Here is a 12,855-nt window from a genome sequence, read left to right on the forward strand (position 1 = left end):
ACTTTGCCATCCAGTATTTCTTACTTAACAGGTAAAATATAAATTCTATACAAATTATCCTTTTTAAGTAGAAGAGAGGAAAGAACTGTTGGTATAAATATGAAATAATAGCATAGAGCAGCTGTTAGAATTCTGACGTTCACTTGGAAAAATCCAGTATCTACATGTAGAAACTTGATGGTGAGTCTGAGAAGCAGTAGTGGATTTTTTCAAGTTCAAAAGCATTCTTCCTTGGCTGTCATATAATAATGAAAAATAAAATCTAGAAGGACAAGGTTACATGATTTCATGTGATTTACGGTGTTCTGCTTTTTTAAGAATCTTTTTAATTTCGTATGGTGCATACTGCACATATCTGTCTCAAGAATGAATTAAATTTTTTTGGTTTTATTGTAATAAAAATTTGAAAAAATATTTGTTTCTAATTCTGTGTTAAAGATATGGTTCTAACTGGAATAGTTTGAGCAAATATCACCTGTGCTCCTTAACAAGCCATAAATTGTGGGCTGTCTGGGAGCTCCTTTTTTTTAATGCATATGTACAGATTATATATAATGTGTAATTATATATTATATATATTATGTATATATTCAATGTGGGGCATTTAAAAGTGTATTGTCTAATAAAGGAAAAGGAAACATTATTTTGAAAGTTATATCACTTAAGAGTATGTCCTTTTCACAGAATTTTAGACAATGACTTTGGGAAGTCAGTGAAATACACGTTTGAGGGTTTTTTTTTGGTTTTGTTTTTCAGTTTAGAAAAAAGCTACATACAATAATGAATGTCCTCTTTTAGTGCTGAAATATTGACTATTTTTATTGACTATGCCAAGAAATATACAAGCAACCCTTAAAATATTAGCAACCTGTAAGTTCCCAGGAGTAATGTCAATTCTTAATTTCAAGAAAAGAAGAAGAGAGCTGAATTCTTGTGTAAGGCTGTCCTAAGGAGTTGTTCTTAAACCTGACATATTCTGATACTCTCATAGAAATAATGGATCATTATGTTAATAATACTGCTCAGCTTTGGGAACTTTTTTTAAGGTTTTGAACACAAATATTTGCTCTAGTGGTTGTAGCATAATAGGAAATAGTTTGTATTATAATAGAATTAATCCTCTTACTTGAGTAGTTTTACCTGTATGAGGTCATCTTTACACTGATTTCCGAACAAAACTCGTAAAAATATTTTAAGATGTGGTCTTCACTGGAAGATTTAAGTGCTCAGAGCCGATTTCTGTTCTCTTGTGTCAGCAGAGCAGGCTTTAGAGATTTTTTTTTTTCTTTGTGCGTATTTTTTTTAAGGTATGTATTACATGTAGCAGGATTAATGAATTATGAATACATTTTCAGACATGGTGAAAGAGAAGAATGAGTTATCCGTGACTGTAATTTTTCATTTGTTTGAACAAGTGACTAGATGCCAGAAAACAGCTATCATTTTTTGCTACAAATAACTTGCGTGTCAATCTTTTGTGAAAATTTTTATACATCTGCATGTTGTTTTTTTCACTATATATTTTTTTCTGACTGCCATGGCATAAAGACGTATGAAATTATCGTAACTTTCTATTAGATGACATTCTGATCCTGTCTTTAAAGGTAATATTTTTTTAGGATGCTGTGCATTAAAACAGAAATATTTCAAATAATCACTTATGAATGGAGAAGTCACTTATATGTCATAAAGCACTCTTTTCTTGATCTCCAAGGGAAGGTACCCTAAAGAACTTCAGCTGATTATAAAAAAGCTAAGTTTGCTTCTAATATATTAATATGCTGTGTATCAGTAGCTCTGGTTTTTGTGTCTTTCCACAATTGTGTTTTACTGCCATCACTGGACTCTGAACAGTAGCAGAACTTCAGAGATGAAAATCACATTTCTGGAGTTTTGTTACTAGAGGCTGTTAGAAAACATGGTGAGAAATGTGGTTTAAACAAAGAAAGTGTATATGGACTTTACATGTGTGGTGTGTTTACCTATTTAAGCTTTTTTGTTTAGTGGGGTTTTTTTTAGGCAAACACAGACTTCCGAAACTAAGAAACTGAAGGGTTTCCTGGCTACTAATAAAATTAACACTTTCAACTTAGGAAATATTTCTTTTTACCAAACATCTTCAAAATATTTTTTTTGTTTCTGCAGAACACTATGTGAAAAAAATATATACAGGAATGTTTGTATGGAGAATTAATCTCTGTTAATAGTCCAATTTATGTAGTCATAGCAAAAAAAAAAGCTTTTGAGAACAGAGTCTTCTCAGGTCTAGAAATAGAAAGCAGTAAATTTTGAGGTAAATATAGTTCAAGAATAATTCCTCTGAAGTTAATTTTGCTAATCGATTAGACAATTTCGAGAAGAGGTAATAAACCTAAAATGCTAGAATTACATTAATTTTGTTACAGAACTGACCAATTGGTTACACTGACCAATGTAACCCAAATGTCCAGAAATTTCTATACCACCTGGTTTGCCAAGAAATTAATTTGTGTAGATGGTTCTGCTGGTGGAATTCCGTTAACCTCAAGTGACACTTTCCACTGTGATGGACATCTGCATAAAACTGCCTTTGCAAAAGGAGACCTTTGTGAATGCCAGAGGGAGTATGCAGAGGATGGGTTTATTTGCTTCTTTGGATCATCCTTTGTTGTTGTATCAGTGATGAAAAGAAACTGATTTTATGCTCAACAACTTTTTATAGATAGTTTTTGAATATCAGAACTAAGAAATACATATATTTGACAAATAATGTTGCAGTGCAGTGTAAATATGTAAATACAGTGCAGCTGCTGTTTTCTGTTTTTTTATCTTCCTAAAAATATGTTCAGTCACAGCTCTTTGCTCTGGCACATTAGCTTTGTAAGGCACTAATCTCTTCAGCCAAACGTACTAGACAAATGGAGACAGAGAAACACAATATGGAAATAGTGAATGCTCTGAACTTAAAAATGTTGCAACTAGGTTTTGGGGTTTTTAATTTATTAATCTGCAAAATGTATTGCTGGTGCTCTTGCAACTGCTTAAATAAACATTGGTTTTCCAGGCAATGTCTAGCCAAGGTTACTAGTTTGCTGGAGGACGTTTCAGTATAAATAGAGGTTCTAAATATTTTACATTGACTTGTTAGCAAGGCGTTTGTTGACATACAGCTAATAAAGGAAGGTATCTAAAGAACACAGTTGCTGTTTTCTATTTTTGTATTGAGAAAACTGAGTGCTAGGTGCTATAATATTGTACTGTGTATAATATTGCACTGAAATCAAATAAGCTGTTTAACGTGATTAAAAGCTGATGGACACAATCCCCATAATAACTGGGTAATAGTATCATCTGCTAATACAATTATTCTGCTACCAGAATGACTGAGAACATGATCCTTCCCCTTAATGTGGAAAAGTCTTTGGGCTATAGGTCAGCACTATCATACCTTTTTCTATGAATGCCAAAGAACTTCTTTCCATCCCAAATTAAACTTGCAAAAAGGTTCATATATATATTTGTCCTGATCTCAGGAGCGTCCTCTTTGTCATTTGCTCCAAGAAGGCCACTAATGGCCATAGCACATCCTGTGCTCCTCTGCACAGCACCCTGAGAGTAGGCACATAATTAGTGGGGCTGACTCCCTCTTCTCAAGTATGTTCACTTTAAAGCTCTGATAATTGCTTACAAAATTCCCAGTGGGATAGGTCCTACTTACTTTATCTTGCAGTTTTTCTTAGTTACAAGTGTAGGTGTAAGTCTTCAGGTGGCCTTTAAAGGGAGCTTAAGTAGTAAGTGACAGGAACAATCCGAGTTTAAATTCTTACATGTGAATGAGAAGCTGCTCTTAAGCGTTCTAGACTTCACTCTGAAAAACCCTCTATTAAGCTTAGATGGATTTTCTAGTCCTTGACAGGTGGTTTTTTTTTTTTTTTTGGAAGGCTGATGGAAGAATCATGTCAGTTTAGAAGTAGAGCATAGATTCTTCTTGCTAGACTTAATCATAAAGATCACACGTTTCTTGGCTAAGCTGCAGATGTGGAGCGTCAATCCAGTCTTTCTATCAGGGCTGTTAAGGAAATAGAATCAGGTTGATCAAAACATTGGTTAGTCTGGAAAACAAAAATTATAGCTATTTTATGGATTTGTTTGTTAGTAGAGAGACTTCTCAGTTTTGTATTTGTAACTAAAAAGGACAGATGTGGTGAGGATGAGGACCAATTAATTCTTAAGTTGTTAACTCATTTCCCGTATATTCTCCATGAAATTTCATGAAGTGCTGACTGGAGAAACTTGTGTTCTTTTGGAATATACATTTCTGGCAGGACTTAAGACTATATCTGTCCTCCAAAACCAAGTTGGTTTTGGATATAGCTGAGAAGACTTTAATAGATATTAGTTACATTCCATGAGTAAATAAATGTAGAGGTCAATTAATCTCCTGACCCTGCAGTTGGCTTATCTCATAGGAACGGTTGAATGCGGTAGGTCTCATAATATTTCAACATCTGCTGCACAGTAGAATTACAGATTACTTTGTAGTTTTTCGTTGTTTTTACCTTTTCTGTGTGGAAGTCCATATACTCGTATTTCAGCACAGAATATGCATGACATTGTTTGAAAAGATGTGCCTTGGCTGTAGCAATATTGCTGCTTGTTGCAATGGCCTGCTGACCTGCATACTTTCAGGAAAATACACTTACACTAAATTTTTAAAACAGAAAAGGAAATACTAGACAAAGTTAACAGAGTAGTTCTGTTCTTTAGAAGAACTTGTATAACACCAGTTGCAAGTTGCTGTGAAGCCCTTTTTCATTTGTAGTTCACAATCTTCTCAATAGAAGAACAAAAAAATGGGTGATAGTAAAATTCAAAGACCTCTGTCATGATTTAAAAACATTGCTACTTTAAGGATAACTGGTGATTTTAGGCATGCTGTAGTTAGGAATCTGAATATACTTCCTAATTTTTCTTAATTGTTTACTGATAATCCTTAATTGTAATATAATGAATTTGTATGTATCTTCTTAAAGAGAGCCCATAAATATTGATTTATAAATATTGATTTGATAAATATATATTTTTGTGGGGAATGATTTAATGAGTTTATATATGAGGAAATTAAAAAGTTCAGGTAACAACTAACTTGACCATTATTCTAGACAAAGTCTTCGTAGCTTGGATGCATCTTTTATGCTAAACTTAAAACATATATTACTATGGAAATATTTCAGAAGTGTATTTAATTGTATTATTTATTTTAAGCATAAACTTGAATACTTGTGTAGAAATGGTTTAAATAGGTGGTGAAAAGTTGATAAGGTAAATAGTAAACTCAAATGGGAACTACTTTGTGCTATGGAATTTGATTATTGCAGGCTGAGTAAGCAGTATGTTCTTTTTCTTTCTCTCATCACAGCCTGTGCTTTCCGTTACAATGGGCTCTCCTTTGTCTACCTCATCTACCTCCTGCTCATTCCTCTGTTTTCAGAACCCACAAAAGCAACGATGCAAGGTAAGATGTTCATTGGTTCATTCTTCACAATGTGTAGTGGACACAGTACATGCAAAAAGCTTTTGTGTGGTAGAAGGTGAAGTCCTGAGTGTTTTCTCATTAAGTGAGATAACTTGTAATACATACTGTAAATTCTCCGGCACTGTAGTTTCACTATAAGCTGGCTTTGGGTGCTGAAGGACTGCGAACCATGATGCCTTTCTTGCCCCAAGGTGCAGCAGGGCTGTCTGGGGGATCCTTTTAATGATATTATTTCACCTGGAATACTGACATGGTCTGGGTGAAAAATGACCTTTCAGAATCCCCCTAATCCATCCTATCATAGACTATGCCCCAGATCTGGATTTGTAGTTACTTTTGAGAAGCAAATGTAGTCTCACGTTCTTAATTCAACTGCATTTTAGGCAGTTACTTAAACATCATTGTCATCCTGACTTCATACAGCTGCCTTAGTAAAAATAATTAAAAAGGCTTACTGGTAGAGAATGGCAAATAACCATCTACATCAGACATTCAAGCGTGTATGCATCACATAACGATCAAACTTCTACAGTTTAAAATATAAAACCAATTATGCATACCTATAAAGACAGAAACCATTTCAGAAGTATGACATTCTTGCTGTATGTAAAGGGGTTTATTGCCTATGTACGGGAGTGGCTTCTTGAAAGTCAGCAGAAATGACCATATAACAATATCAAAACTTAAGTGTTTGTGACCTGTTGGTGGAATTTACAGTGAGGATGCAATCACAGATTACTATCTACTGGTGTCACGTAGTAGCTTGTTGGATGAGATTGACAATAACTACATTTCAAAGTGCTACTGCTTGAATCAATCTTATTTCTGCTTACCTGATTCTCCTTCAGACCAATATGTAAAATAGTATCTCATGCTGCTAAAGTCAAATGGATCCATCTCATCTTTTCTGATGGAAATAATATGAAGAGTATCCTTTGAAAGTAAGCTGGTTCCATGGTATTTCTAACAAAAAGGAGGCATTTAGAGAGATCTTGCAGTTATACTGCCTTATCTGATACTCACTTTGGCATAATTCTTCTGCTCACAAATCTATTGTCATGGCTGGTGGAAGTTCAGATCGTTTTAATTAACATAGTTCCCTAAAGAAAGGAATTGGAAAATCTGAACTCTGAGTATAGTGACATCTGAGTTTACAGGGCCTCTGTGAAGTTCTTACCCAAAGATTTTGCTACTTTTTTTGATTTCCTGGGCAACCTTAATTTTAACTTTGTTCTGCCAGGGTGATATTTTAGCAGTTTGGATTTACCCCTCAATTCACATATTTTCCGGTTTCCTTAGAACAGCTTGTAGATATTTCAGGTTCTTCTTCAATCCCATGTCTGTCTTCTAAACACTGGTTAACAGAAACTTACACTCTTTTTTACCTGAAGAACTCACTTCGATTAGACTGAGCAACAGGTTGACACCAAACACGTAGTTTTCATTGCATTAGCTGAAGAGTGACATATTTTCAAATGGTTTATAGACAGGTCTCCTAAACATTCATTTCTGTGTCCTGCCTGTAGTTATGACCATTGGTGCGCTTTCCCTGAGAAATGTATGAAACTTTTCTTGAATTCTCTGAGAAGAGTTCTTGGAGAGTTTCAGGTTCTGTTTTGGAGTGACCTCTCAAGCCATCATCCTTTTTTCTCTTTACTAAGAAGATGACGAGAGGAAGCAGGAGTTTCAGAAGTGTCTGATAAACTATTGATTACTGCATGGCACATAGTGACAGTACCAATGAGTTTTTATAAATGGAAGTACAACTTTTGTTGTACCATTGTTTGCTAATGTTTTCGATTAACCATTAGTTTGAGGAGGGAAGGAGATAAAACTAAAGAAAACCCTCATTTCATCTGTTTGTGCATATGGTTTCTTTAGATGTAGATCTAGATTTTCATCCAGTCTTTCTACAGGGAAAGCTGTATAAGGAAGAGAACTTTCTCCTCCAAGTTCTAGCAGGGAGAAGCAAGGCTGAGTTACATTTGTGTGGTGAAAAGCATTATCCTGACGTATCCTGATTATGACAGCTCACTGTTTTGCTTTTATTTTATCTAGGATGGATGCTGATCATTTTTTAAAAGGGCTTGCTAAAATCCTTGCATTTCACAGGCTAGGTTCATTTAAAAGACAATCTGCCATGAGTTAATGCATTTTGCATTCTTTTTGGGTTTTACTTTGTAATTATTTGGTGTGATTGTAGTATTATCAATTGACAGAGATACCCATGGTGCTACACAATCTTGATACCTAAGCTGAAGGAAAAGAAGTGCAAAGGATTGCACAAGGGTAGTATTGCTAAATGTTATTCATAAATGGGATATGAGTTATAAATAGATCAAAGTCAAATTTCCAAAAATTGCTTAGAGTGGGATAGATTTGCATTATACCAAATTTTAAGTCTTTGTGAATTGCAATTGAAGTGTCTTGGCAGAGCTATGAAAACAAGGCAAGGAATCAGGTGAGAATTAGGGTGCTTTCAAGATCTGATCTGCAGCTATGTTGTTCAAATCTCTCCCCTCTTTGTGAAGAAGCCATCTTCACCAAGTATTACAGTCCAGAAGTGGAAAAGGTCTGATTAGCACTTTTATTTCATGCCTAAATTCCTACATTTCTATCATGTCTGTCCGTGCTCTTTTACTTCTCTACACCATTTTTCACCCAGTTTCTACCAGTCAATCTAAGAAACTAACACATTGTCTTTTGGCAGGGATCCATACCAATTGGGTGGGCTTAGGTTGTGTTGACTGTGTAAGTATCCAGTGGAGCCAGCAGAAACAGAGCTGAAAAATAAGCATAAAAGGTAGGAAATCCCACTCTAGGTAGGGCTGTCAGTCATTTTTACAGGGGAAAATTACGAGGACAGTGTGAGAATGGAACATCAGTAAATGCCCAGCTGTGAGTTAAAGTTTCTCTTAGAAGTACTGAAGGTGGCAGCTGAGAGGGAAGTGCTCATTGGGAATTTAGGTGCAGCTTCCCAGATAGTAGGTGGTTGGCCTGTTGTTTTTGTGTGTTTTACGTTTGTTGCCCTTTCTGTGCCAGGAGAAGGGATTGACAGGATAAAAAGAGCCGTTTTCTAGATGCCAAGAGCAACAGTGGAGAGACATCTTAATTCTCTCCTTTTAGAGTCTAAAGAAGTCGGTTTGATTAAGACTAATTCCTGTGTGATTTGATAGATGCTACATGATCTAGTTTCCATCATTGATGGCATCAATCTTTCATCAGGGGAAAATTCTCTTTTAGGATTTTGAATAGTTTCCCCATATTGTGTGTCATGTTGCATTACATTTCTCCTGAATTTCATATTATGAGATGTTCATGAGAATTAATTTCTTACATAAATTCAGTATTACTGAGTGTAACCATTTTAGCCCACTGTCCCTGTCACCTGTTTAAATTGTTCAGTTACTGAACTTAAGTAACTTTTCTCCACCAAGTTTAGTGGCTTTCCAGGCTATAGAATTAGAAATTAGTCTGGAATGGACAATGTCAGTCTAGATTGTTTTAATTTTGATGGAAACGTAAAAGGTTAGAAACACTGGGGGGAAAAAAATATTGCACTTGCTGAAATAGTTCAGATAGTGTTTAAAGCTTAATGAGTATTTTTTATTTTTCTTTTTCTCCCCTTTAAATATTTAATCTTCTTTAAAAATGTCGTTACTAAGATCAAGTAATATTAATCCTTAATCACAAAGATAAGGCAGTCTCTTGTCTTTGCATATATTCAGGATATTTGTTTTAAGATTCTACCTGCCAGCTGAAAATACCAACCTCTTCTAAAGTATAAGAGACATCGCCTTCAGTTAGGGCTGAAGTGCTGAGTTATTTGAGATTTAGTTGAATGTGTTGTTTGGAGAAATATTACTTAATTGTCCATGAAGCTGGCTGAATAAGGGAAAATATGAGGAATTATATGCAGCTGAAATGTATTTGGTTAACTCTCTTGTTCAGCTCTATTATTTATAATCCTTGAAATCAGTGATTACAAAGCTGATTAAACAGCAAAATGTGCTACTCTGCATGAAACAACTGTGAAAAAAAAAAATTCATTGCAAATAATATTTCTTGTCCACAGGAGTACTTTAAAACTTGACCCTCTTTGCGTGTATTGTAAAGCCATGTGATTTTTGCAGTGATTTTTCTATACTAATTATGTCTAAAATCAGCAAATCATTGGTTACCTAGTTCTCTGGAGATGACAAATAGGCAGTAAACTGTGCAATAATCTAATTTCTAACTTCTTTGATTGTGAGATTTTTATATTAGGGATATTTTTTCTTTGTGTCTAATGTCTACTGTAATTATTTCATTGTGCTTAATAAAGGCTTATACATGCTGTTGTTATAGCAATAGTCATAGAATCATAGAATGGTTTGGGTTGGAAGGGACCTTAAGGACCATCTAGTCCATGGGTAGGGATACCTTCCACAAGATCAAGTTACTCAAAGCAAAGTTTTATTAGCAATCTTCTTACTCTTAGCTGTGCTAGTTTTCTGGAGTTCCACACTAACTTTAGACGTCTGACTGTAGACCTAACTTAAATGTTCAAGTTACGAATTTGGTAAACCTATATATTTACTGACTAGAAGTAGGCTCCTCATGATGGTTCTCAGAGTTGACCATTTAAACCTCCAGTGAGTTCAAAAATCTTCAGTTAGATGTGTAATTTTAGACCTTATCTACATTGCATGGTATTATGACTTCTGAACATAATAAGGAGCTTAAGGGAATATTGTCATGTGATACTCATGAGACAGAAAAAGATTGTTAACCTCTTAAATGTAAATTTATGCACTGAAAACTTCATAGTTGAGTGATTTGTAGTAAAAAAAAAAAGTACTTTCTATATTACTGGATGTTCTGCTCTGAAAGAGCTTCAGTTTTAGCTTTTCAAGGTTTTCTGAATATTGCTTGTGAATGAACTGCTGCCCAAAGTGTATATGCAGAAATCTCTTGAAAATAACTTGAAAAACCCTCAAACAAATCAAAACACTGATTACAAGGTATGTGTTTAAAAAAAGTTTTAACAAAATTCCTCTCCCTCATTAGTCCTGTTAAAACCATGTCTTACTGATGGCAAACGTCATACTTAAAGCTATAATACAGCACTATCCACAAAGAATGAAACATTGAAAGAATATAACACCCTAATGTATCCACTGACAGATACACTGCAGTAGTCTTTCATGTCTACTACTAGGTGATGTTTGCAATGTGATGTCTTTCTCTGCATCAAAAATGTGGAAAAAGGTCCTTAAACTTTTTGGTCTTTTCTTTTTAAGCCAGTTCTAATAACATTCACAGCAGTGTTACTAATAGGATTTGATGGAAAACACAAATCATGTAGCTAATTTGGGTGCTGTCAAGCTTTTTGCTTTTCCTAAGTTCTGTGCTTAAAGAAAGAGTTTATAGGTTGGAAATACAGACTTTGACTTTGGAAAGACTTTCTTGCATGGTTTCTGTTACTTGCTTTGAACAGAAGTTCAGTCAAATGTGCATCTTAAGCTTACAAGTGTGTTACTGCTTCAGTCTAAGGATGTTTTTAGTTCAAGCAGTTGGAGTCGATGGGTGTTTTTACTTCTGTCTCATAACAATTATATCACTTACTATTTGTATATTATTTTGGGGGCATTGTAGTTGGACAACTCCAGATAGGGGTTAACAGCCCACTCAGTTTCACCATCTGAAAGCGCAGCAAAAATAGAGGTATCCATTTGGTGCATCTGAGTTGTATGATTGAAATCCTGTTCACCCCTGCAAACGGTTAAAGCTGTACCTGCTTACTGGATTTTTAATAGTATTAATGAGTTGTATGCTGTACTTCTGTTCTTCCAAACAGTTTTCTATTTTGTCTGCTAGAGTGGACATCAACAGGCTGTAGACCTAGTCATGTTCTAATCTTGTTATAAATTAAAATTTATGAATTGGCTGCACTGAGAAAGGACATATTTTAAAACATGTTTAAAACATTCAACACTTTTCAGTGAAAAATTGTCAAGTTTTTGGGTGGTTCAACTTGAGTTGTGACCTTTTTCTTTCTAGATTTACGGTATATTTATATACTTTTGAGAAGTTTCATGCGCATTTTACCTGTATAACCACAAAGATGATTTGTTCTTTTTTTTGAAAATGATTTATCACCTGTTATACTTAAGTGCTCAATAGAAGGTACTCTGGGCAATAATAGAGATGCTGATTAAAGAGGACTGGAGAACTCCTTTAAGAGGTATTTGGAACTACTGAGTTTCTTCGTACAAGCCTAAATCAGTAGTATGAAGATTTGTTTATAAGCCAGAAAATGCTTTTCAGTGATTAAAAATGAGTTTTCTACTGGATCGGGCATGTGTTTTCCTATGGAAGCATGCCAGGCTGCTACATAAACATCCTTTGGCTCAACATACTGCATCTCAGCTAGGGTTCCCCACTTCCAACATTATAAGTATTCTCTTGGGAGTGAACAATAGAGCGTGTTATTGATAAGCAGTGGGCTAAATCATGAAGTACTTATTCATGGAAGTTTTAGCAATGGATGAGTGAAAATGAAGCGACACCTTTACATTAACCAACCTCAGAAATTCTCTTGCATCTTATGAGCCAGTGAACGTTTCTGTTAATGATACTGTGTGCTTTCTCTCTATTTCTTATCAAAACATTTTCTTATGAAATGAATTAAAAACCTCTCCAGCTAAGTGAAAGTGAACTCACAAGAAATGTTGCACTGACAGCAGTGGGTAGAGAAATCTTTTATCTGTCTTATGTCGTTGCGTATGATAAATAATGCCTGTGCCTTTCTCACTGCCATGTAATGCTGTTCCCAAACCGGGTATTCCACTCTGAGAAGGTAGACTCAAATTCTTGGTCCGTTTTACATTTTTGGCTTCCACAGAAGAAACTGCAAGCAGGGACTCCCACCATTAAGCAGCTGATTAGATGATGTGCCACCTATTTTCATTATCGTTTATTATAGGAATGCTGGCAGTGTTTTTGGACCCGGGTATGGCAGAAAGTCAGCAGCATGTTGATTGAAGCCTTGCAAACAAGCAAAGCCGACAGAATTGGGGCAATGAATGCAGAAGCCAGGAGGAGAAGATAACTAGAGATTTATTTTAACTTGTAATTAAATAATTTATATGGGCTTTTTTGCATGGTTGTCATTGACTGTAAAACTTTGGAAAGATTCACATTAAAAGAGGGGTAGTGCTCTTGGTACAGAGGGCAAGAATTCCTCAGACAGTTTTGAAATAAGGTTCTTGCAGTTAGACTGATGTGATTTTATTTTTTGGGGGGGATGCTGGTGGAAATCCTAAATTAAATAGAAAAAAAAAGTTTTAAAGGGAGTT

The 12,855-nt window shown here is 35.0% G+C and overlaps 1 protein-coding gene across 3 annotated transcripts in view; it reads left to right on the forward strand.

Annotated features, from left to right (window-relative positions):
- Positions 1-12,855, forward strand: part of PIEZO2 (piezo type mechanosensitive ion channel component 2) — a 319,421-nt gene that overhangs the window by 52,993 nt on the left and 253,573 nt on the right. For all 3 annotated transcript variants that reach the window (XM_086609198.1, XM_086609196.1, XM_086609197.1), the window contains exon 2: positions 5,399-5,494. In XM_086609198.1, the coding sequence (XP_086465324.1) occupies positions 5,399-5,494 (96 nt within the window). The remainder of the gene's footprint in view (positions 1-5,398; positions 5,495-12,855) is intronic.

Source organism: Tauraco erythrolophus, chromosome 3, assembly GCF_009769465.1.
Source record: "Tauraco erythrolophus isolate bTauEry1 chromosome 3, bTauEry1.pri, whole genome shotgun sequence".
Lineage (NCBI taxonomy): Eukaryota > Metazoa > Chordata > Aves > Musophagiformes > Musophagidae > Tauraco > Tauraco erythrolophus.